The sequence below is a fragment of the Phaseolus vulgaris genome, chromosome 7, assembly GCF_051622355.1.
Source record: "Phaseolus vulgaris cultivar YP4 chromosome 7, ASM5162235v1, whole genome shotgun sequence".
In the NCBI taxonomy this organism is placed as follows: Eukaryota; Viridiplantae; Streptophyta; class Magnoliopsida; order Fabales; family Fabaceae; genus Phaseolus; species Phaseolus vulgaris.
The window spans coordinates 12,833,852-12,859,077 of record NC_143504.1 but is presented as its reverse complement, the minus strand read 5'-3'; the positions used below and the strand labels follow the sequence as shown (position 1 = coordinate 12,859,077).

Genomic DNA, 25,226 nt, shown 5'->3' with positions numbered 1-25,226 from the left:
TGATTATTTATGGTGATATTTTAAATATTATAATTGAACGTTTATTTAATATTTGCAACCAAAACAAGATTAAAAATCTCCAAATTTCTTGTGCATAGTTTTTAATCAGAATTATCCATTCTTTTCAATAAAATATCAATTGACTGGTTCGAACTAAATGAAAACTGGTCTAACGGCGTAGAAAACTTTTTTTCCCCAGTGATCATATTTTAAGAGCTTTAATTAAGTAAAAATTCACTGGCACAAACATCCTTTTTATTTAAAGTTGAATTGTATCAAATTATATTTTTTTTATTAAACTCAATTTAATCAACACATATTTAATTGGGTTGAATCGTTGTTTTTTTAATTCTTTCTGTTAAATTTGATAATTTCAAAACACTCTTTAGAATATCTTGATCTAGAAATAGATTATGTTATTTAATATTTGAATAATTTAATATTTTAAAAATACACATTTGATCAATAAAATAATGAAATGTATTCAATTATAATGTTAGTATTAATTAATAATTTTAGTTAGAATGAATTTGAGATTCACCATAAAAAACCTATCACCTAGTCCTAAAAAAAAAGTTAGATTTAATGGTTTAAGTTTGATACAATTATAAAAAAAAAACCCGAATCAATTTATTTAAGTTGTATTGAGTCTTCAGATTAATCAACTTATTTCAATGGTATAACTATTCATATTTAGCTTTTACAACCTTTTAACCGTTAAAACTAAATTTCTCATCATAAACTTTATTTAACAATTAATGATAATATATCAAATGCGTGTTATCACATTGATTATATGGATTAATAATGAAGAAAATGTATAAAATATTTAAACAAAAATAGAAATAAAAACATTATTAAGTTTTATTTTCATTAAACTATTTGGCACGTCATTCATTGCGAATCCACTGAAAGCAATCATACGTTAAATCTCTATTAATTATCGAATATTTTTTTCCTAAGAAAGGAAAGAAAGCGAATGAAATTTAGAACAAGAATCTAAATTTAAAAATTTACATAAAAGCTAAGAAGACAAAATATTTATATATGTATACGAACTAAAGTAGGGTACCATCATCTAAATATTTAATACAACTTTCTATTCAAAGTTTTTATTTGAGTCCATTAAAAGTAAATAATTAATTTATTTAAAAGATATACATAAATTAATTTCAAACACAAATAATTATCTTAAATTATTTTATAAATCGGGGATAGTAAAGAAATGAATCAGTTTGTTTTAAATGAAAATAGAAAAAGTCCTGATATAAATAAATACTAATTACTTTTTTGAAAGTAGAAGTTGATTCAGGTTTATCTATGATAAAAAAATATTTCCTTAAAAAGTAATTGATTTGACGAGAATCTGTTCTGAATAAATCCAACATATAATTAGATTTTAACTATTTTGAAAAGTCGTAAAAAATACACAAAAAAAGATATTATATGATGAAAGAAAGAAATTAGAAAAACTGAGCTGTTGTAATAATAATAATAATCTATAATAATAAAGGGAAATTTTCCTTGTGGATACAATTTCTTATCCTTTTATTCTTTAAATAACTAGTTTTTAAAATTAAAATAAATATATAAAGAAAGTATCTATAAAATGAGAAAAAACTATTTAAAAAGTTATAAAAATTATTTTTATTTACTTTAAATTAGATAATTTTATTCTTTAATAAATAAAATTAATTTTGATTTAATTAATAAAATAAATAATGTTTTGGTAAGTAATAATAATAAATATAATAGTGGAAATGAAAATAAGAAAGGATGTTTAGGAAGAGGAAGATAACGATACCTTGGGTTGGAACACTGCGGCGGTAGAAACAGCACTAGAAACAAACACCTAGAAGTTTGGTATGGCACACCATAACTTAATAATGTGACGCGGGAGCACGAAACTTACCACACCAAACAACAACCCGCTTCAACGTTTGGTACTCTTCCATTTCACGCAACCCTTTCTCTTTCTCTCCTCTTCTCTTCTCCTCTTACATCACTCGCCGGAGTCCAACCTCTTCCGCCGTCTCCGGCATGGATGTGCCCAAGCACCGTGCCACTCGAACAACCTCTCTCCGGGATGCCTCTGACTCCTCCAAGATGGAAGGCACCGGAAGCTGGGACGCCATCGAATGGACCAAAATTGAGGTTTCTTTCTTCTTTTCCTTTTCTTTTATTTAACCTTCTTCATTTCTCGATTCAATCTGTTATTCGCCTCTCTCCTTAATTTATTTGCAGCCAATTGCGCGCTTCGTCTCGCATGCGAATCTCGATTTCTTGATCGAGGCGGAGCAAGTTGTCGCCGAAGTATGCAACAATTCCTTCCTTAAACTCTCTCTCTGTTGTTTAATTTGTTTCCAAGATTTTTTTGAGAATTCGCCGTTTGTCTTTCTTGTTTTCGTAATTTAGGCTGTTTCTAGTGTTATTTGTGGAGAGGTTGTGGTTTTTTTGTTTAGAAGTTTTGTTTTGGAATTAATTAGTCTAGTTTTGATCGTGTGTGTTCAGTCGACGAAAGTGTGTGGAATGTGGAGAATGAAGATAGGACTGAGAATGGTAAGGGTGATTGAGAATTTGCCCGAAGTACATGTAGGGCTTTGTGCTAGCTCATCAAGATTCGTTTCAGAAACTTAAGTTGTATTGAAGTCATCATGCTCTTTACCCAACTAGATAGCTTACCGAATTCTTGAAATCTTTATCAGGATTAGTAGTTCTGTTGTTTTTGCTACCTCCGTGTGAATGTGCAATACATTGTGGAATCACTGCATGCTGAGTTTGACGCATGTGACCTGCAAACAATCTGCCAATTTAATATCCATAAGAAAATTCTGTCCCGCAACAACTAATTGGCTCTCAATCATTACAGTCATGCACTCAAATAATATGATGTTCAGATATTGATTGTTATGTTGTGTTATACATCCGGTTTATGTTTCGAGTATGTTAGTATTTGGAAAATGTCCATTCTAGTTTCCCGTTTAATTGGAAACGTGTTCATAGATATTTGGTTGACATTGCTCTGGAAGTGTGTAACGGTAATGTACCCTGAGGGGTATATTGAATGAGTCCTGGCTTATTACTCTTTGATGAGTGATCACGTGTTATTAGAGAACAAATGTAGCACATATTGCAAGGGTAATAAAGGGCAGCAATAAATCACCGAAGTGGGCATCTACTCGTGAGCCAAGCCTTATTAAGAGCACTCAATTTAGCACCAGTACCATAACCGCTGTTATCCTTTGAAGTGGCAATGATTTACCCCTTTTGACCCTCACTGCTCTCTAGATGATAGGGTAACAGGGATATGGGGCAAATGGCTAGGATGCTGAAACTTTGTTACAGGGTTAAGGGTTCAAGAATGTCTCTCACTCTTAGGTTTCTTCTCTTTCTGTGGATGCATATCCCTTTACCCTCAGCTCTTTTGGGGTGTCCCTCTTGTCTTCCAGGGAACCTTCTACCAAGCATTTAAGGCTGATTCAGCTAAAGATGTGCTGTCAGACCACACTGCTTAATTGCCAAATTTTCAGCGTATGCTTCAGTATACAAAGAACATTGAACTATGTATTGGAGGCTTGTGGGTGAATGTTTTCAATGCCTCACTCTTCAGGGTAGACCTTTGACAATTGGGTGAGTTGGCAGAAAATTGAGTAGTAGGTGAGAGTGAGATTAATTGTGATGGGTCAAAGGGCGATGTCACTTGCTCCCTCAACCAAACGATGCATTAGAAATTTATAACACTTTAGGGCTTCCCTGATATAGGGGCATTTGCACTAGGTGATAGAGCCTTGGTGGTGCACCATTCATTATGTTAGATTTAAACTAGACAATATATTATATGTATATCTTGTAATTGTTAAAAGCTCTTTTCTTCGCCCCTATTCTGAATTGTAGCCTGCGGCCATTTATAGGCTCAATTTGGTATGTTTTTTTTTTCTTCTGTTAGTGTACTCATTGATCTTTAATATATGTGTGGGTGTGTGTGTGTGTATATATATGCTTAATTAAGTTTTAAGTACCTTATAAATTTGGATATTTTCAATTGAGTGCTTAAAATATTTTTTATTTTTGTCTAAGTGCCTTGCTGATTTGGTTTTTGCCGTCAAAGTCAAACAATAGGGTATTTAGACGAAATAAAAAAATATTTTGAGGACAATGGAATGCAAATAGGGACTCAATTGAAAATACTTAAGTTTATAAGGTACTTAAAAGTTAAAACTTAATAAAGTCATGTAAGTATATGACTTAAATATGTTTCCAGTCCCTTAAATTTGAGTTATTTTTTTCCTTTTATCCTCCAAATTTAAATTGCCTTTCTTAGTCCCATAATTTCAGAAAATTTTGTTTCTCACCTACACTTGTTGCTAATGTGGCTAAGGACATCTACGTCAACAATGAACATGTCATTGAAATAATGACGTGGAAATACACATCTATAGGCACAGTCTGCTCTTCTTTCTTCTTGGCAGTTTACTCATTGCTCCTTTTTTGACAGACACACACACATATATAATATACAGCTGAGTGCCAACTCAGACTTTCCTTCTCAATATTTCAAGTCATTATGGAGTCAAACAAGATAGTTCCCTGGTGGGACTGGTGGATAGGACTTTCTGTTCCTCGCTTCACATTATCTTACTGCAAGTTCAATTTGGTAGATGACATTTCCGAAAACAAACATTTAGTCAGAGTTCAAGATATTTGACCTGGATATGACATGTTAAACACTGGACACAATGTTGATTTTTTTAATGTAAATATTGAATAATATACCTAAACTTCTTATAAATGGCCTACAGATATTGGGAAAATAAGATATTGCCTAACCAATGCCTCCTATATATGTCCATTACTTGATTTGATACTGCTCAAATCTTTAGTGCAATTGGGCAGCCAAAGAGCTAATATATTTTCTCAATTTTATGTTAGGTTTCCTATATACTCGCTCCATTACCAAAATTTAATGCAGTGCACACTTCTTTGTAATAATAAAATGCACTGCTGTGACAAATTTGACCAAAATACCCTTATTTGAAAAAAATGAACACTTTATTGATTTGCTGAAGTGGAACATGTTTTGAAACAAATTGGATGGTTATTTCACTATTACTTAAATATGAAAAATCAGCCAAGTGAAACCACTTCCTTTTTGTCAATAGATGGATGACTGACTAGCCATGTATTTCAGTCTGGCAGCGGAGGAGTGATGATAGATGTCTGTCTAATTATGAGTTCTGCAGTGATATAGTAAAAAATTAATATTTAGTTTAGTATATGCATTTTCCAGTTAATTTCCCTTGCCTTTATTTTGAGTTTATCTCTCTTGGTTTAATTTAGAGGCAATAGTTTTTTGCTTTGAAATCATCTTGAGCTTGAGAATAATGTTTGACGTATTAATTAGAACTACAAAGGATTTCTGAAAATATACGTGATGCATAGAAAGTGGTGCAATACTTGGAAAGGAAAAAGAGGGAGAGAGAATCTGAGCATTCGTGAACTGATAATTAAAATATGATTTGGAGTTTTTTTTGAGAAATCCTGACTTGCATGTATTAGAACAAAGTATACCCAAGAAAGCAATTGATTTCTCTCCATTGTAAACCTCTTCAGCAGTGAAACAGGATGATATACCTGGAAAGAAAATGTTCCTAGAAATTTCTCTTTGGTGTGAACCTTTTGTTAACTTTTAATACAAGGCTTTAATATTTTAAATTCATATTTATCATGATTGAATGTATTGAATGAAACTAAGTTGGTGTTGGTGTTTATTTTCAGGGACATGGTGTTGTTCTTGTTAATACGGATGATGCTGGCACATTGATGGTAACGAATTTCCGTCTTATTTTTCTGGTAAGTTCAGTTTTGAAGTACTTTCTATGTAACTCCTGAATAATTCTTTATGAGGTACTATGATGCTGTAGCAGTCTTCAATTTTTGATTTGGGAATGCCTGCAACCTAGAAAGGTGACTAATACCCATAGGAAAGACAATAATAATATATAATGGTGTGATATTTTAGAATTTTGGTTGACAAATTCATGGCATGCTACTGGTTGAAGATTTTTTGACTTTTTATTTGGCCCGACCACTTGATAAGGAGGAAGTTTTGGAAATATAATCGACTTGTTAGGTATATTAGAAAAAAATTGCATTTTAATTTCCATGTTACCCGAACCGATTGCTTTGCCGACATTGAAAATTCACCCTACCATAGTTTTTGTTGATCATTTCTTCTTTTTTTCCCAATCTTTCGATGCTTCAAATATGTATGCTGTTAGTAAGTACTATTCATAGAATCATAGAACCTGACCTGATCGTCAAGCTAATGCATGTGTGTGAGTCTAGACATTACTCATGAGTACCTTTCTACCTATGGTTGATTCCAATCTGAAGTGCATCAACTTCAATGTTTACTGGTCTTAGACTTAGATATGTTCTGACAAGGTCGGTGTCTGCTTATTCAAAATAGAAAGAGAAAAAATATGGTTTGAGTCACCGTGCTTTTGATCAAATTTGATTTTGGACCCAAATTAAATTTGACCAAAAGTACTGGGACCAAAAACACTTTCCACAAAAGAACTAAAAAATACAATATAGTTGGTACGGAAATATGTAAAATGATTAGAAAAAGAAAAGATGACAAGAGGGGCAGTGGAATTAGAAGCATGCTGAGTTGAGTAGAGCAGGGGAGGGGAGATTTTACAAAGAAAGGTCCTTGGTATTTTTGGGGTGTTGTGGTGTTAAAGGCAGATAAAAACTGCTCTACTTAAAAACAATTGGTTTGGTGTGTTACTTTAAATGGAGAGAGGAGAAACAAAAATAAGTCACTGACTGAAAGAGGAAGTGTTTATTTTGATTTCATGCTGGTTGATGTCCCTTGATTAATCATTTAAAATCTGATAGCATAGGTGTTTCTCTTCTTTTGTAAGTCGCTTATGTTTTGCACTTGCAGAATCTAACTTTTGATTCATATGCTGAACATTTGCATCTGGTGTATGAAATGTGAATTATATAATTAGTTTATGGAACATTATTTTCTTGTGCCGAATTCTTTCTTTTATTGGATACAGTTGGTAGCAATTAGTTGCCTCACCCCTTCATCCAATATCAGGTTAATTAAGCTCCTGAGTTCTGTTGTGGATTGGTGTGTCTTTTTCTGCATCAACTTCAGTTGTTTGTCTTGGAAATTGTTACCTGCCTAGTTATTTGTAAATAACCTGTATTGACTTTGTTCTTTGATTTCCTTGCATTTTCTAGAGTGAGGGCACTAGAAAAGTTATTTCCCTTGGAACGATACCACTAGCAACCATTGAGAAGTTTAACAAGATGGTAAGTTCATGCAATATTTTCTGCATACTATTTTCTTTTGTGTGTATATTATTATCTACTTTAGTTATATTGCATTAGATTGATCGAAACTTTCTCTTCTGCTTCACATATACATTGACATACTAATATACTATAATCGGAGATAGGAAATGCAATTCGAATAATAATTTTGGAGTGACCATGCATATCCCTTTTATATTACTTTTTTCAGCCTCCATTTTAATCCCATCTATTCTTTATTTTTGTTTTATTCTTTTGCTTCCCTTTTCAATGCACAAATGTTCACCTGGACACACTTTCATATTATTTTACATTAGATTTTAGGTATTGGTCGTAGAATACATGAAGTCTTGAAATCATTACTGATTGTTGTATTTACCACAAATACCCAAAGTATACTTAGACTGACTCATGAATGGAAAATAGAACTTTGATATTTTAAATGGTTTGTTCTGTAAAAAATTATTTTGAATGGTTCTGAATTTTTTTTATTTGATTGACTTGTAAATGAGATGGATCTGTGTCATTAGGTGATTTTCTCTAATGAGCTCAGCAACAGGAATGATTATCTTTATTCTTTCTCATTCTATTAATGTTGTGAAAATTTTGAACTATATTTATATGGTGTTATGACTTATGAACGAATGACTGTATTTTGCGTGACTTGATTCTGGTACCTTTTTTGTTGCAATTATCTGGAACCTCATACATTGCTTTCTTTTAAATCTAGGTTGTAAAGGTTCAGTCAAATAGTCGTCATGTAGACAAGACACCAGCACAGAGACTGCTTCAGGTGATTGGTATGCAAAAGCTCCTCTAAATCAATATTTTTCTTTAAATATGTAATTAATGAAATCAATATACAAGATTTGTACATAAATTATTAATTATTAAATAGAAGATAAATCTTGCAATGGATTGGAAACTTAAGTTCCCTTAAGGTTGACTCTTTAAATTCAATAATAGGCTCAAGTTCAACTGAGACAATGTGTTAAAGTAGCCTAAAACTCACTTACAATATGGGTTATAGACCTCTATCTTACCTTCTTACTCAAGATTCCTTCAGCCTTAAAGCATGGGTGGCACACATGCTTGTTCTACTTTGTGCTTAAATTCAACATATTGTAGAAGAATGGGGTTGACACAGATTGTAATCGTGCCCAGTTAATATGTTGCTAGGGAAGCCACATAGTTGGTTTTATATTTATGAGAAATATTAGTATGTTGCAAATTTATGGGCACCATAAATTGCTTGCTCTTTTGGTATATGCATTAAATGTATTATAGTTTGAAACGTTTTACTGTAATACTGTGATGATGACCACTTTTATTTGGAACAATGTTGTTTTGAGTTTAGCGTAAAACTGGGTATTACTTTAAATTTTGATGTCTTAATAGCTAGCTAGTTAGTTCTTTCTGTCTTTATTTATTTTTTAATTAATATTAATAAATACTAGTGTACATTGTGTGCTGCTTCTGTTTGGTGTAAAGTGCATGGTCTTAAGGATTTACTTTTTAATATAAATTGAGCAGCTGCGTTACTTTTTTCCTTTTTTGTTAAGGGGTATATTCTTTATACTCCACCTTTGTGGTATTTTAATGTCTTAAATCTCAATTGCTTTTTTTATAGAAGAAAAATAATATTCTTGATTTACTTATGCAGGAAAAGATATGAGAATTATAGTCTTCAGTTTCAGACCACGTACAAAACAGGTAATTCTACCAAGAGTTGTAACCTTGTAAAATGGTGCAAGTCTCACTTTTATTAACAAGGCTGCTGTGAATACTTCTAATCTATCAATTTAGTTCCACTTTTTTCCTCCATTCCTTCACCAGGAACTGTAACCAAACACAAAATAGTCCTTCACATGTATCCTATGAGAGCATCATAAACGAGTTTGAGATCCATGTAATTTCAGCATACACGAATAGAATGAAATACAAACCTCTGTTTTATTTTCAGCAGGTCTTTGTGGATGATCCTTGAACACGGATAAATTGGCTTGATATTTTATGCAAGTTCTCTTCTAGATATCTGCTTCTACTAATGATTAATTGATTTATTCATTAATATTCTTTTGCCCTAACTTTTTGGGGCCTCAACATTTAAGGTTGGTTGTTTGTTGACATGCATGGAGAGGCTGGTTTAAATGTAGAGCAAATTCATCTTCTTACCAACTGTATTTGGGTTTCTATTAACCTCTCATTAAGTTTTTTATACAAAAATCGTGGGCGTGCTTGAATTGTTTCACCACCAAGGTAAAGTGCACAACAATTAGGGGATGCTTACTGATAACGGATCATCAGCAAGAATCAGATCCAAGACCTTTAAGTCAGTTCAGCTTAAATCATAACCCTCCCAATTGTGCCAACTTCCACTGGCAGGAAAAAACAACAAATTTAAGTGAAAATATAGAAATTTAATTATATTTTGTACTAGTTGGAATTCTTGCTGGTCTATTAATCATTTTTTATATTTTGACATAGAAAAATATCTGAAGTAGTTGGTACACTTCACTTTAAAAGTGTTGTAGGCTAGTGAGGATGTTGGTGGATGCTTTTTATTTTCTTATAACATGTTTTGGATCTAATGTTAATTATGAAAATCTTACAGAGACGTGTGGTATTTGATGCGCTATTGAGGTGTACAAAGCCCGCAAGATTATGGGATCTTTATGCTTTTGCATCAGGACCTTCTAGGTTTAACAACACTACTCCACTGGTCCGTTTACTGGATGAATATTCTCGGCTTCTTTGCCTAGGTTCTTTTTGTGCATCAATCGATATAATTGAAAATGGGTCATACACGTTGTCAAATGACCTATGGAGAATAAGTAGTGTGAATTCCAATTATACAATGTGCCAGAGTTATCCATTTGCTTTCATTGTTCCAAAGATCATTAGGTAATTTATTAAGGGCCAAACTTTCTAATTTTGCACTAGTTGTGATTTTTGTCTATATTGACAAGCTTGAGACCACTGAACCACTATTTGTTTACCATGAATTGTCTCAATGGTAGTGATGATGAAGTACTCCAGGCATGCAGCTTCCGTGCAAGATGTCGACTACCTGTAGTTTCATGGTGCCATCCTTGTATGTGCAGAATCTAGGTTTCATTTAATAGTTGACACGCTTCTGTTTCTTGTTTTTACATTCTTTTCAGTTCTGTACATTTTCCTTTTGTTATTGTAATTTGAGGATTGCCTTCTAACTCTATGGAGTCCTGATTATAGTGACTGGAGCAGTTGTTGCACGATCTTCTCAACCCTTAGTTGGTCTTATGATGAACATGAGGAGGTAATGGTTCCTATTTTATCAAACATGCCCTCTTAAAGGCAAAATAAACAAATTGTATGTTCTAGGTGCATTGTCAAATGGAACTCTGGTGGAATACATTTGTAAATTTTGTGTAAACACCATGAGAAGGGCATGTTGTGGCAGCTTTTGGTGGGCACAGTTAGTGTGGCACCCATGGTGGACCATGTAACTTGAGGGTTATTTCAAAGGGTGCACAATCTTTAAAATTTCCTGCAAACGCAATTTAGTGTTTTTATTGAAAAACTTGAAAATGTCACAACTCACATGTCCCATGTCTTCAATAGTTACACTCACACTGCCATTTTCATTCAAATATTCCTCTAAACTGTCAGTCCGTGGCCCCTCTTTGCTCCATATTCCTACTCTCATGCTCTCCTTCAGACATTTAAGCAAGTCTCCAGTGGTTCTTCAGGCAATTGGGGTCTTGCTTTGTTTTTTCTTCCTATTTTTTACTTTCCATCCTCTCCCTCTTTTTCCTATTCTATTCTCTCTCTTCCTCTCCTTTCTGTTCTTCTCATCGATCACACTTGTTTGTTAACAACATTCATAATACTGTTATAATAACAAAACACATACTCTAGTCTCTACTTCCTAGTTCTGTTCTAATCATACTGTTGTCTATTATTTACTTTTTAATTCTTCTTTTTATTTAAAAATAAGTTTTGAAGTTTTGTTCTTTCTAATTCTCTTTTTAACTAAAAGATTGAGATTTTTTTCTTCTGAAAAAATGAGTCAACCTAAGACATAAGGATCTTAAAAGCTAAGCCTGTAGACGAACCAATGGATTCAAGTATCAAACTTGTATTAGACCAAGGAAAGCCGGATCCTGGGAGATACAAATAGTTAATTGGTAAACTAAGTTATCTCATGGTGACGCTTCTTGACTTTGCCTTTGTAGTGAGCGTAGTAACTATATTTTTTAATTCTCCTTGTCAAGATCATTAGGATGCATATGTTCAAGTCCTACAATATATTAAGAATGTCCAAGGAAAAGGCCTTATTTATGACAATAAGGGGAAAATTCAAATTGTTGGGTATTTTGATGCTGACTAGGCAGACACACCTACCTAATGATAGAAGCTCTACTTCAGGATACATACTGTGTTCTTGTTGGGAGTAATTTAATATCTTGGAAAAATAAGAGCGAAATGTTGTGGCAAGAACAAGTGTAGAAGCAGGATATAGGGCAATGAAAGAACTTCTCAAAGAGCTTAAATTTGAGGAAAATTTCCAAATGCACCTTATGTGTCAATCAAACAACAATACATGTTTCTAATCCTATCTTCCATGAAAGAACCAAACATTGAAGTAAATTGTCAGCTCATAAGAGAAAAGTTGCAGTATGGAGATGTCATCACTAGATTTGTCAACTCTAGTGAACAACTGATAGACTTATTCACCAAATCTCTAGAGAACCAAGGATCATTCTTTTATAATTATAGATATCAGGATGGTATTTGTAGTGTTTAAGGATCTGTCTGTGTTATTAGATGATATCAAATCTCCTTTATTTATTGTATTGCTTTCTTTTTCTTAATATAAATAGATCACTTATATTGTTTTCAGACATACAGTTTCAACTCAATGATTCTCTTTCTATTATAGTTTAATAGTAGTTCTAGATATGGTTTTGAAAACTGCCGGCCAACTGTTGGTCTAGTGGCTAGTTCAAATAAACCATAAATATGACCTTTCAGAAAATCGGCACATGTGAGTCAATAAAACTATTAAATACTACATCATTTGATTTTTCTCTTAAAAAATGAAAAACCAACCCCAGATATTTTTCATTTAGTTTTTATTCTCTATGTGATCTTATTATTGATGAATATTATTATATATTGTTAAAACCCTAAGTATTATGATATATACATTTTTCATTTTCATGTGTACTTTGAATGTTATAATTTTTTACTTTTACTTTTAGTGTTTTAGAGTTTGATATTATGTTTCTTTATTATATTATTTAATGTATTCTTAAAACATTGTTATTATTTTATTAGTGCCGGTCTGACTATAGTTGAACTATTGGATCTTCAATCAACGCTTTAATTGGTTCAATACCTAATATGATTTTAATTCCTTTATACTGCATAAACAGTGAGTATTTATTCTCTGTAGACGGATGGATTGCAAGCAAGTCCGTGTAGAAGTGTGTTCGTTTAGTGTAGTATATATTGTGAATGGAGTGAAATGTGATTTCTTTATTTCCTATGGTGCACTGATTTCTTTATTTATTTGTTTTATGGGGGAGAGGGGATTGTTTATATCATGTGTTTTCTTTTTCTTTCCTAGATGGTGCTTTCTTTGAATAAGTTCTTTTATAATAAATGAAATGAACAGAACGCTAACAAGCTTTGTCATGTTTTTTGCTCCAGCAACATGGATGAAAAACTTGTGGCTGCACTCTGTAGCAAACTAGATAATGGCTCAAGAAGGTAAGATATATACTAATGTTATACTCTTGGATTGTGTTATGCGGGCAATGTACATGCCCATTTTACCTTGTTGAATTTAAACTTAATTATAAAGAATGGCAGTGAGAGTTGAATTTGGGATCACTCGTTTAGAGAGGCTTTGATATTATACCGAGGATCATGAAAAATGGGAAGCAAGGGAAGTTTAAATGTCGTTATACTTCCCACACCCATATGTGAATCTCTTTCTGCTGGTGTTTCTGATTGAAGAAATGTGATTATAAGCAAGTGTGTTTTAGGTAGACATAGTTGGGCCACAGATGGATGGGCCCATTATAAACTGTAATCTATTATTGCATATTTGTAGAAATAAGGAGCTAATCCTATATAATCAGCAGAATATTTAAAAAGGAGTTGATCCTATATAATTAGGAATATCTATATTATATATGTACTACGGATATTGACATCCAAAAGTGTCAGCTTTGCTACAGACATTGGCATCCGGAACTAGCACTCTTTGACTACGAACATTTTTATCCGGAAGGTACCATCATGCTTCTGGATATACATATCCGGAAGCCAATCATCCTGAACTTTCTTTTTTGGCAGTGTGATGATTTTGTTACTTTTAATGGATTAAAACCACTAAACCAAACCAATTTATAAAATACAAGTAAAATCAACATTAAAAGGTATCCATAAAACCAGAGCACTTGCTTTTCATTCTAAAATATTTATATTATCATTTATATACTTCCAAATGCATTAACCATTAAGGGCAGAGATAAAACATCATTGAGAGCAGAAAAAAAATACCCAATAAACACATTCTGGATTTTCAAATCCGGACCTAATGAAAAAGACTTCTGGATCAGCTCATATGCAGTGCATACAAATGTTTATATCCAAAACTCATAACACAGTTATGGACAAAAATATCCAGAACCCACAAGAAACGCAAAAACTCACTGTTCTGCGACGCATCACCTTCTCCGGTGCCTTCTCTCTCTGTCACTGTCGAAGTGGCTCAAAAGCGTTGCCTGAACGACGCTGAATGGTGCTTGCGTGTGTGTGTAAGGCTTCCAGAAGAGAATGTCCACAAAAAAACAATGAACACCATTGTGCACTGTGCTTGGTTATTGGGTGCAGGTAATCTAATTTCACTTCATTAAGGGTGTTATGGTCATTTCACATAGATCATTAAGGGTGTTATGGACACTTCAAAAAGACAATTGGGTGCCAATCAGAATTGATTGGGTGCAGGGAGAATCAACCAACTTTTGTTTTTAAAAACTAGGTTTAGGTCTTCCACAACCTTTTTCTACATCAACCCGACCTTCTTCTTCATCAGCCCCGACCTTCTTCTTCATCAACGGCAACTCTTCTTCTTCATGCTCTGCTGCCACCATTTTTTTCCGATATTTTGGATCCGGAACTAGCACTCTTTGACTACGAACATTTTTATCCGGAAGGCACCATCATGCTTATGGATATACATATCCAGAAGCCAATCATCCTGAACTTTCTTTTTTGGCAGTGTGATGATTTTGTTACTTTTAATGGATTAAAACCACTAAACCAAACCAATTTATAAAATACAAGTAAACTGAACATTAAAAGGTATCCATAAAACCAAAGCACTTGCTTTTCATTCTAAAATATTTATATTATCATTTATATACTTCCAAATGCATTAACCATTGAGGGCAGAGATAGAACATCATTGAGAGCAGAAAAAAAATACCCAATAAACACATTTTGGATTTTCAAATCCGGACCTAATGAAAAAGACTTCTGGATAAGCTCATCTGCAGTGCATACAGATGTTTATATCCAAAACTCATAACACAGTTATGGACAAAAATATTCGGAACCCACAAGAAATGCAAAAACTCACTGTTCTGCGACGCATCTACTTCTCCGGTGCCTTCGCTCTCTGTCACTGTCGAAGTGGCTCAAAAGCGTTGCCTGAACGACGTTGAACGGTGCTTGCGTGTGTGTAAGGCTTCCGGAAGAGAATGTCCACAAAAAACAATGAACGACATTGTGCACTGTGCTTGGTTGTTGGGTGCATGTAACCTAATTTCACTTCATTAAGGGTGTTATGGTCATTTCACATAGATCATTAAGGGTGTTATGGACACTTCAAACAGACAATTGGGTGCCAATCAGAATTGATTGGGTGCAGGGAGAATCAACCAACTTTTGTTTTTTAAAAACTAGGTTTAGGTCTTCCACAACCTTTTTCTACTTCAGCCCCGACCTTCTTCTTCATCAGCCCCGACCTTCTTCTTCATCAGCCCCGACCTTCTTCATCAACTGCAACTCTTCTTCTTCATGCTCTGCTGCCACCATTTTTTTCCGATATTTTGGATATTTCCGATATTCGTTAGAACTCCGACATGGCGATAGCGGCCGCCATGGGCTGCAATGAAAAATCTGATTCACCACCGCCTTGTTGTGGCGGTGGTCAGGAAAATTGCCACCGAAATCCGCCATGGCGATGCCATGGCTGATACTTGCAACATTTTGTTTCTTACTTCTCCAAGTCATCAAATATCCACCCAAGAACATGCATATCCTGAGGTAGATTTTCTATTTGTGACACTGCATAATCTGCATCAGTATACACTTTTATTTTTAGTTTTTCATTCCTCTTGAACAATAATCCCCTTCCTGTACTTGTCTTAAAATAATGAAGGATTTTGTTCATAGCTTGTAAAATATCTCTCGGATCATGCATAAACTGACTAACTACATTCACAACATGAGCTACAAAAATTATTTTTTTTCCTTTCTTTTGGAATCATGTTGTATTTACTCTTAAAGTCATGGCTCCTCTTGTTCATGTACTTCGTCTGGTGGATGGGGAAAGAAAAGTAGCTATGGGCTATATATATGAAGCAATAAAGAAAGTCAAGGAAACAAAAATGAAGTCATTCAATAACAACAGTGAAAGTAAATACAAGGATGTATTTACAATCATTCATAATAGATGGACATGTTAAGTTCATTGCCCCCTGCATGCAATTGGTCACTTTTGGAATCCAAAGTTCTATTATTTGAACCCAAATATGGAATAGGATTTGGAATTTACAAAATGGATTGTATGCTTGCTTCAAGAAGTTGATGCCAAGTAAAGATGTGTAACAACAAAATTTAACTGGGTCACCTCTTTATAAGAGTGGAAGCGGACTCTTTGGTGATGACTTTGTCAAAGAATCAAGGAAGACCACATCTTGAGGTGAGATACATAAACACTTTCTAAATTGCATTAAGATATAAATTATATCATATAATGACTACATTCTAAGTTACTTTCTTTGCTTTTATAGCTTAATGGTAGAAGAATTATGGGCACGCAACTCCCAACTTACAAAAGCCAATAGATTTTAAGTTTGACATGTAGTTGACCAGAATGTGAGTGCAATTGGAGTGGTACTTGGGAATTGACTCCTCTTCGTGTTGCTAAATCAATTGTTGGGTGTCAATAGTTATATATTCTTAAAATAGGACCTAATGGTAACATTAATCCCTATAAAGTTCGTCTAGTTGCCAAAGGATACACACAAGTCTATGGCCAAGATTATACTTACACTTTCTCTCTTTTGCAAAAATGACATGTGTTCAACATCTTTTTTCCATTGCTTATTCACCGTTGGTCCATGTTTTAGCTTGACATCAAAATGCATTTCTACACGGTGACTTTGATGAAGAAGTCTACATCGAGCAACCTATTGGATTTGTTACTCAATGGTAGTCATCTAATATGGTATGTCGCCAATGCAGGACCCTATATGGCCTCAAGCAATCACTTCGTGCATGGTTTGGGCATTTTCAGACTGTCATCCAACAGTTTGGAATGATACAAAGTGATGTTGATCAATCTTTGTTCTATTGTCATTCTCTCCAAGGATGTATCCATCTCATTGTATGTGGACGAAATTGTTATCACAAAAAGTAATAACAACTACAACAATTCTCAAGTTCCAAACAAAAGATCTTGAGCACCTAAGGTATTTCCTTGGTATAGAAGTAGCACAATCCAAGGATGGCTTGGTCATATCTCAAAGAAATTATGCTCCCGTCATTCTAGAAGAAACAAGGATGATAAAGGCTAAGCATGTAGACATACCAATGGATCCAAGTGTCTAACGTGTACCTGACGAAGGAGAACTTTATTTTGATCCTAGGAGATACAAAAGGTTAGTTGGTAAGCTAAATTATCTCATTGTGATATGTCTTGACATCATCTTTGCAGTGAATGTAGTAAGTCGATTTTTAAGCTCTCCTTATCAAGACCATTAGGATACTGTACAAATCCTAAAATATATTAAGAAAGCTCCTGGAAAAGGCTTCATTTATGAAGATAATAGAAGTACTCAAATTGATAGGTATTGTGAGGGGACTGGGTAGGGTCACCAAGGGATAGACACTCCACTTAGGGGCATATTGTGTTCTTGTTTGAGGTACTTAAATATCATGGAAAAGTAAGAAAGAAAGTGTTGTGGCAAGGTCAAGGGCAGAAGTAAAATACAGGGTGATGACATTAGTGACTTATGAGCTCATATGAAAGAAGTTCCCAAATGTACCTTGTATGTGACAATCAGGAAGTAATACACATTACCTCTAATCCTATCTTTCATGAGATGATAAAATATATTGAGGTGGATTTTCATTTGATAAGAGAAGAACTAGAGTCTAGAGACATCACCACTACATTTGTTAACTCTAAGGAACAATTGATTGACATATTCACCAATCTCTAAGAGGACTGATGATTGATTATATTTGCAGCAAGCTTGCACATATGACAATATGCTCCAACTTGAGGGGGGGAGTGTTATAATTATAGAATTAAGGAGTTAATCCTATATAATCAGGGAATATTTAAATAAGGAGTTGATCTTATATAATCAAGAATATCTATATTATATATGTATTATTAGGAACTTCCTTATTTCTTCTCATCACTTCTTTGTTATTAGAGGATATCAAATATCTTCTATTTATTAATTTCTTTTTCTTGTATAAAGTACTTGTTCTGTCTCAGAAACACACAGTTTCATTTAGTGTTTCTCTCTTCTCTAGAGTTTAAAAAAAGGGGTTTAATGGGATACTGCTGAGGGACTTCCAAGAATTAGAAAGTTGTAAGGAGTTGACCAAACCTCTTGAAATATCTGGAGCTTGTGTCATTCTCATTGGCAGATATTCCCTATTAATCAATAAAAAATTACCTTTCCTGCTGTCTTTGTCAAGGGTTCTATCAATTCCTTCCCATTCTTGCTGGGAAAAAACCACCTGAATTTTTTGGTCCCATGTGAAGCATTTCAAAAAGTAATTATACTTCCATTTAAATATTCTACTGACAGAATATATGTTGCTATCTTCAGGTAGTTATGTATCTTTTTTGTATGTGTGAGGGAGTGTTCTGGTTGTGGTGTAATTTGGTGCAATTCTCTGCATTTTTTAAACTTCTTTCCAAATTATATTTCAGAAAGTTGTATATTGTTGATGCACGGCCAAGAAAAAACGCATTGGCTAATGGAGCCATGGGAGGTGGTTCAGAGTCATCATCAAACTATTTTCAATCTGAGGTTGTGATAGGCTTGAACTGACCAGTTGTGATTTGTTGTTTTTCCAGTTATAATTATAAATTGGACCTTATTTCCGAAGTACCTGAATTCTTATTTTATATTACCAGGTAGTCTTTTTGGGGATAGACAACATCCATGCGATGAGAGACAGCTTTGTTCGTCTCCGAGAATACATGGACACTCATGGCAGAACATCATCAGATGGAATGTCCTCTTTTTTGGTTAGTCTGTGAATGCTAGAACATTTTCTGTTGCAGCTTTGGATGTATTGAGTGGGCTATTAGAATAACACACTTTGAGCTGTTAGTAAACTGTTTTGATAATTTTTGCGTTGAGGTTTTTTGTTGATTTTGAAAAGTTTAAATGTGAATCATGTTGTATCCACAAAAGTGTTTCTCTTATACCTCTACAAATCATCCAGCATGGTTAAACAATTTAAAATTAATACTGATGGCATTTTTAATACTTTTCTACTGAATTGTTTTATGTAGGGTTGTTCATAAAAACCACTGTAAAAAACTGAAGAAAAAAAAAACTATTTTTTATATTGAATTTTGGATTTGATTTGGAAATTCAATAAAATCCAAATATATTTTTATTTATAGCTTTATGAGATCACTTATATTTACGTTTATATTTGAGAAAAAGTATATAAATGTAATTATCATCTTTCAAGTTTTGAATTTCGTACTATATATTTTTAAAGTTATACAACTATTAGCTCTATAATGACTTGTAGACTAGATACTTCGTGTTTTTAATTTTTTTTTTATATTTATTATATATCTTAGTATTTTTTAGTACTTCAAAGGAAAAAGAAAGTACGACTGAAATTGAAAATTGATCCAATCCGAAATGCTTTTAAATAGAGTGGATTGAATTGGATTTAAATTTTAAACAAATCTATTTGTATGGCGAATCAATGATTGATTGGATCAGATGATTTTTCTTTTTCAAACTGATTTTTATCTAATATTCAATACCCTTAGTTTATGGTTGGCTAGGTTGACTTTGCTAGGGATCAGTTAACATAGTGTGTATCTAATTTTTTCCGAATGTTATTCTCACTGTTCACGGGTTTATTTAGAGACAAGGTGGGTCAACATGGGGTGGTGGCAATCTAAGTAGTATGTCTGCTTCGGTATCAACCCTTGGGGACAGTGGATGGTTACTGCATGTTCAGAATGTGTTGGCTGGAGCAGCTTGGATTGCTGCTCGTGTTGCAATGGAAAACGCTTCTGTCCTTGTGCATTGCAGGTGCTAGTCAAAACTGTGAAATCCAGATCGAGAATTATTAATGTATTCCTTCTGATGATATTTAAGTTTGTTTGGTGTCTAGCGGCCTTACACCCCTTCAACTCCCTTTTGTTTAATGCAGTGATGGATGGGATAGGACAAGCCAGTTGGTTTCACTTGCTAATTTGTTGCTTGATCCATATTATCGGACATTCACAGGGTTTCAGGTAAGGGGATTCTCATTACTCAACTAATTGAATATAATCTATTTCAATGTCACCATACGAACATTATTAGCAAGTTTTATTTGACATTCCATATAGTCAACTATCAAATTTTTTAACATTTTGGAAAAGGAATCAATACATGTGCTATTTAATTTTGCTTCACATTTTTCTTCCTTATGCAGGCACTCATTGAAAAAGACTGGCTTGCTTTTGGTCATCCATTTTCTGATCGGGTGGGAATGCCATCTGTCTCTGGAACTGGCAACATGGCTTTTGAGTTATCTAGGCAGCCTTCAACCGGAAATTTCTCATCTTCACCCGGGCGCCAGTCATCAGGAACATTCTCATCACAACCTCCAGCTTCATCTCACTCACATAACTCCAACAACTATTCTCCTATTTTTTTGCAGGTTGGTTTCTTATTTTAGATATAGATTTAAATGGTTTAGGCATTAATTAGCCCACAGCACCCAGTGGGAAGAAGGGGTTCTGTTGTTTATAGGCATCATTTAATCGACTGTGTAGTTTATAATAATTAACTGGGTTATGTTTCTTGTTTTTTCCTTTCTAGAAATCTCATTCAAATTCAGACTACAGGACATGCTTCATTTTCTATTTTAATGGCTTAAGCTAATTATTTCAAGGTTGATATCACTAAAATTTGATGGTTTTGTTTTATGCTACAAAGTACATACATTTGCCTTGCTTAAAGTATCAAATTGTGGTACCTGTTTCCTACACCGATTCTGGACAATCTTTAGTTTATTTTGGTTTTTCATGTTTTTAAAATTATATTTAACTACAGGCGTGCTCTTCATTTTTAAGGATGATTTTGTATTATTCACTTGAAATGATGGTTGGTTAATTTGATTATGTACTAGTGAGTTCGCTTGTACTCAAATTCATTTAATGGCATTATTTGTATGCATGCATAAAATATAATTTTCTACCAATTTCAGCTTGGCTTTCATTATGTGGAGAGTTGCATGTTTAGGTTTGGAGTTTGGATGGCTTTGTTCTATCTTGGCCTTTTAGAATTGGTGGTTTACTTCGATTTGAATCTACGTTTTGTATAACAGTTATCTTCAGTGTTTTTCTATTGTGGGCTTACTTTCTTGCATTTGTTTCAGTGGGTTGACTGTGTTTCACAATTATTGCGGATGTATCCTTTTGCTTTTCAGTTCTCTGCGGTATGTACCCTTGAATATTTTATGTAGTTGTTTCGTTGCATGGTTTTCTTTCTAGTGTCTTTTCCTTTATTAACTTATATTTTTTAATGTCCAGGCCTTCCTGGTGGACTTCATAGACTGCATGCTTTCTTGTCGTTTTGGGAACTTCTTATGTAACAGGTACTTTGTTTGTAACTTGTCTTCTCCATGGAATGGATGTGGCCATTGACACCCTTTTTCTAACTCTTTTCACTATGAATGTAGTGAAAGATACAACGTAGCATTGAGTAGGTTCACTAGTAAGACGTAGTTTAGGATTTAAGAATCATAATATCATAGCAATATAGAATTTTTGCTCATAGGCTAACATATAGTAAACAGTTGTGAAAAGTTAGGTTTCATTTATCCCTCAAATTTTGTTATTTAACTGGGACAAAAGTATTGTCATCGTATATTTATAGCTGTCGAAATGGGCTATCGGGTATGATGGGGGTGAGTTCACCTTGACCAACTTGTTTAACTCATCAACTTATGTTATTTTTAAAAGTAAAAAGAATGATTTTTAATTTTTTTTTAATATATTTAACTAAACATAATACATGAAAATGAAGACTTCATAATCAAAAATTGAATATTGCATATAATTCATAAATAAGAATTAAAAAATAATAAAGAATGAAAAATGCCATACCAACTCACTCTTCAGTCCTTGTGAACTTTATGTTTTCTCGGATAGTTTTATCTATCTATTCCAAGTTTTTATATGATACATAATGAATTAATTTTTTTTTTTCATATTATCTTTGCAATTAGATGTTTTTATTTTTTCTTTATTTAGATAGGTTGGTGTGTCAACCTATCCACCATGGGTTCAACCTAGGTGGACTAGGTCGTAGGTGGGTTGAGTCTAATTTTTGATACAGTCTCGTCTGAACCCATAATAAGCCAGGTCGACCTGCAGGTTTGGTTCTCTCTAGGTATATTGTTACTAGTTTACTGTAGGTGCCATCTTTGATTGTCAAATATAAGTTTGTGTAAGCGAATTCTCAAATCAGTCTTTCTCTATCCATTATATCAAACTGCATCTTGTTATATTTATGATATGATGTTCTGCTTGTTCACTCAGTCAGCACTTTTTATGGTTATTCTCGGAGATGCTTACTGTTATAGTTTCTGTTATCCTCGTATGCTTTAATGTGATGTGAGCTCTGTAACTGCTAACCCTTTTAATTTTCATTCAAAGCCATATATGTATATCGCAAGGGTGCTGAACCCTACTCAGTAATATAACCTACAGTAGCACATGATACTGGTTTGATGATTTCATTTTAAAACATGAGGTGTTTGTTAGTATAAGGAGCACTGCACTTTTGTATTAAGATTAGCAATAAAGAAGACCTCATATCTGTGACTCTATTAAATGAAAAAGAGTTATTACACCTACCTCTCCTGAAATCGTGTTAAATGACACTCGCATCTCCTTTAGTCTTCAAATAGATACTTAACTTGCTAATGTTTTTGTTAAAAAAAACTCGTATATTCCCTCTAATTTTTAAATAGACATTCATATTCCTTATGTTTTTAATAAATTAACATTTACATTCCTTATATTTTAATAAAGTGACACTCACCTCTCTAATTTTAAATTTAAAAAATTCTTTAATTTTTTATATTTTTAATTTTTAATTTTTAATTTTCCTACTTTTTTATTTGTTTTAGTAAATGTTATGTTTAAATAAAATAAGGTGAGTGTCACTTTACTAAAAAAAACATAAGGGCGATGAATGCCATTTTATTTATTAAAACAATAAGGGAGGGGTGGATGCCTATTTATAAAATCTAGAAGGGGTATAAATGTCATTTTATTAAAAACAGAAGGGAGGTGTATGTTTATTTTAAAACTAGGGGGCATAAATGTCATTTAGCATGACCTCAAGAGAGGTAACAATGATTAATGTACCTGGGGATTAAAGTATTGGAAATGTGAAATAAGTATTGGACAAATTGCAGTTGTCCTGGTGCTGGTTATTGTATTTGTTCTGATTGTAATTCTTGTAGTGAGAAGGAGAGGCAGCAATGCAATGTTTTTGAGGCATGTGGATGTCTGTGGGTATATTTAGCTGATTTGCGGACATCAGAAGGAGGTTCCCATGTGCATTACAATCCCTTCTATGATCCACTCAAGCATAATGGTCCTCTTCTGCCCCCAGCAGCAGCATTGGCCCCTACATTGTGGCCCCAATTCCACCTTCGTTGGGCATGCCCAGAAGAAGCACAAGCTGGGGAGATTGAAGCACAATGCAGGAAGATACTTATAAAATGCTCTGAGATGCAGAAGGTAGTTATTTTCCTCTATTTTCTGATTGGAATATGACCCATTTAAAAACTATTGTCTTGCTTCTTTTTTGGAAACCCACTACTGATTAACACATTTGTAGCTCCTTATTTTTGGTGGCTGCCGTTCACTTTTTTCTTGTCAGTTATCAAAAAAATATTTATTTCCTTACAATGCCCTCTGTGTAACTATTGATCTGTTTGGGATGGTAACAGGGTAAAGAAATGGCAGAAAGAAAAGCTAAAGAAGTTACAAATTCCATGGAGTCATTGAATGCAGAATTACGACGGGAGAAGCAGCTAAACAACTCAGCTATGAACATGGCAAAGACTACGAGCAAAGAAAATATGGCCATAAAGCGTGCTATTCAGTCAATGGGGTGCAAGGTTCATGTCTCTGGTAGTGGTGAATGCACTGTTGACATTGAAAGCAACCCAGACATTCTGTGCTGTTCCTCTAGAAAAGAATCAAATAGTACTGTGCGTGATGACAAAACGGATCTGCCTGTTTCAGTACTAGTTACAGCAGATGATGTTGATGGAAACAGTGGGATTGTTCGGGTATGTGAAACTCTGTGCCCATTTGGCTCTGGAGGTGGAGGCTGCAGGTGGCCAAATGGTGGTTGTGCTCAACAAGGTAGCCAATATGTTGGCCTGAAGGCAAACTTCGATGCATTTGACCAATTGTCAATTGATGATAGTTATTTCAAGTCTGAGTGAGCCGGAATTTGCTTCCTAAAAGACTGGCAGTGAACAGTTGCATAACCAATTTTGGTTTTTTTAAACAATGAGAATGGTTGATTCTTTTTAGCACTCCTCGTGATGAAAAAAAGGGGAGAAGTGGAGGACGTTGTCATTTTTATAGGGTCTCGAGAATTGTACAGGTTATGGGAATTGGCTGGAGATCATCACGGTGCAGACACTATTTGGGAATGTTGAGTACATGTATTGGGTTGATGCGCATCATGGTGGTCCACATTGGTATATGCATTGCATATTTGGAGGACAATAGTCGCTGAATCATAATTGTTCTTGAATAAGATCAATTTTGTACAGATGATCAAGTTATTAAATTTTACATCTAGAGGGAGGGATCAATGTATATAGCAAATATAATTCTTGACCCATTAATGAAGACGATCTACCTTCATATCCTGTTCTATGTTGGTTGAGACTGTTTAATTTTATTTTTTGTATTTTATAGTGGCAGTTAATTGCAGAACACAGGAAAAGGTTGAGCTGTTCAATAGTGTATTCCACAAAAATAATTTAAATGTATGGATATAACTGTCTATCGTGTCATTATAATAGTGAAGCGAGTTGCCAAAATGATACGTAGGTTGAAGTTCCAAGACGCGTATTAGAATAACAGAAAGAGAAAGAAAATCTTATTGATGAAACAGCAAGAAGGAGTTATATACAGAGTGAGAAGAATGGAGGTGGAGAGAAACAGTAAACTGTTAGAAAAGCTAACAGTTGTAACTAATGGTCTAATATCCTTCCTTTAAACTTATGTGGAACACCAACCATAAGTTTACGTCTAAAGTCTAAAAAGGAAGGACTGGAGATGGGCTTGGTAAGAATGTCGGCTACTT

General features: G+C 33.9%; 1 protein-coding gene across 8 annotated transcripts; it reads left to right on the top strand.

Moving 5' to 3' along the window:
* The first annotated feature begins 1,768 nt into the window (after positions 1 to 1,768).
* On the top strand, positions 1,769 to 24,786 carry LOC137827679 (phosphatidylinositol-3-phosphatase myotubularin-1). Of its 8 annotated transcripts, none has more exons than XM_068633924.2 (19): positions 1,769 to 2,154; positions 2,245 to 2,313; positions 5,776 to 5,850; positions 7,258 to 7,329; positions 8,060 to 8,129; positions 8,993 to 9,042; positions 9,944 to 10,233; positions 10,350 to 10,423; positions 10,564 to 10,627; positions 13,027 to 13,086; positions 18,566 to 18,665; positions 18,773 to 18,886; positions 19,753 to 19,922; positions 20,044 to 20,128; positions 20,311 to 20,538; positions 21,259 to 21,318; positions 21,413 to 21,477; positions 23,356 to 23,635; positions 23,848 to 24,786. In XM_068633924.2, the coding sequence occupies exons 1-19, from the start codon at positions 2,041 to 2,043 to the stop codon at positions 24,349 to 24,351; spliced, it is 2,544 nt and encodes an 847-aa protein (XP_068490025.1). In that variant the 5' UTR covers positions 1,769 to 2,040; the 3' UTR covers positions 24,352 to 24,786. The 8 variants fall into 8 exon arrangements, with proteins under 8 accessions (XP_068490025.1, XP_068490026.1, XP_090160722.1 ...); XM_068633925.2 differs by having other exon boundaries at positions 1,772 to 2,154; positions 8,060 to 8,122; XM_090304594.1 differs by having other exon boundaries at positions 1,911 to 2,154; positions 10,350 to 10,440.
* The last annotated feature ends 440 nt before the right edge of the window (positions 24,787 to 25,226 follow it).

What these genes read in the sequence shown, in the direction of transcription:
- LOC137827679 (XM_068633924.2), top strand. Translation starts at nt 2,041, where the DNA reads ATGGATGTGCCCAAGCACCGTGCCACTCGAACAACCTCTCTCCGGGAT. An exon ending in CTTATGATGAACATGAGGAG is followed by an intron (nt 10,628 to 13,026) that starts GTAATGGTTCCT and finishes TTTTTGCTCCAG; the next exon opens with CAACATGGATGAAAAACTTG. An exon ending in CTAGATAATGGCTCAAGAAG is followed by an intron (nt 13,087 to 18,565) that starts GTAAGATATATA and finishes ATTATATTTCAG; the next exon opens with AAAGTTGTATATTGTTGATG.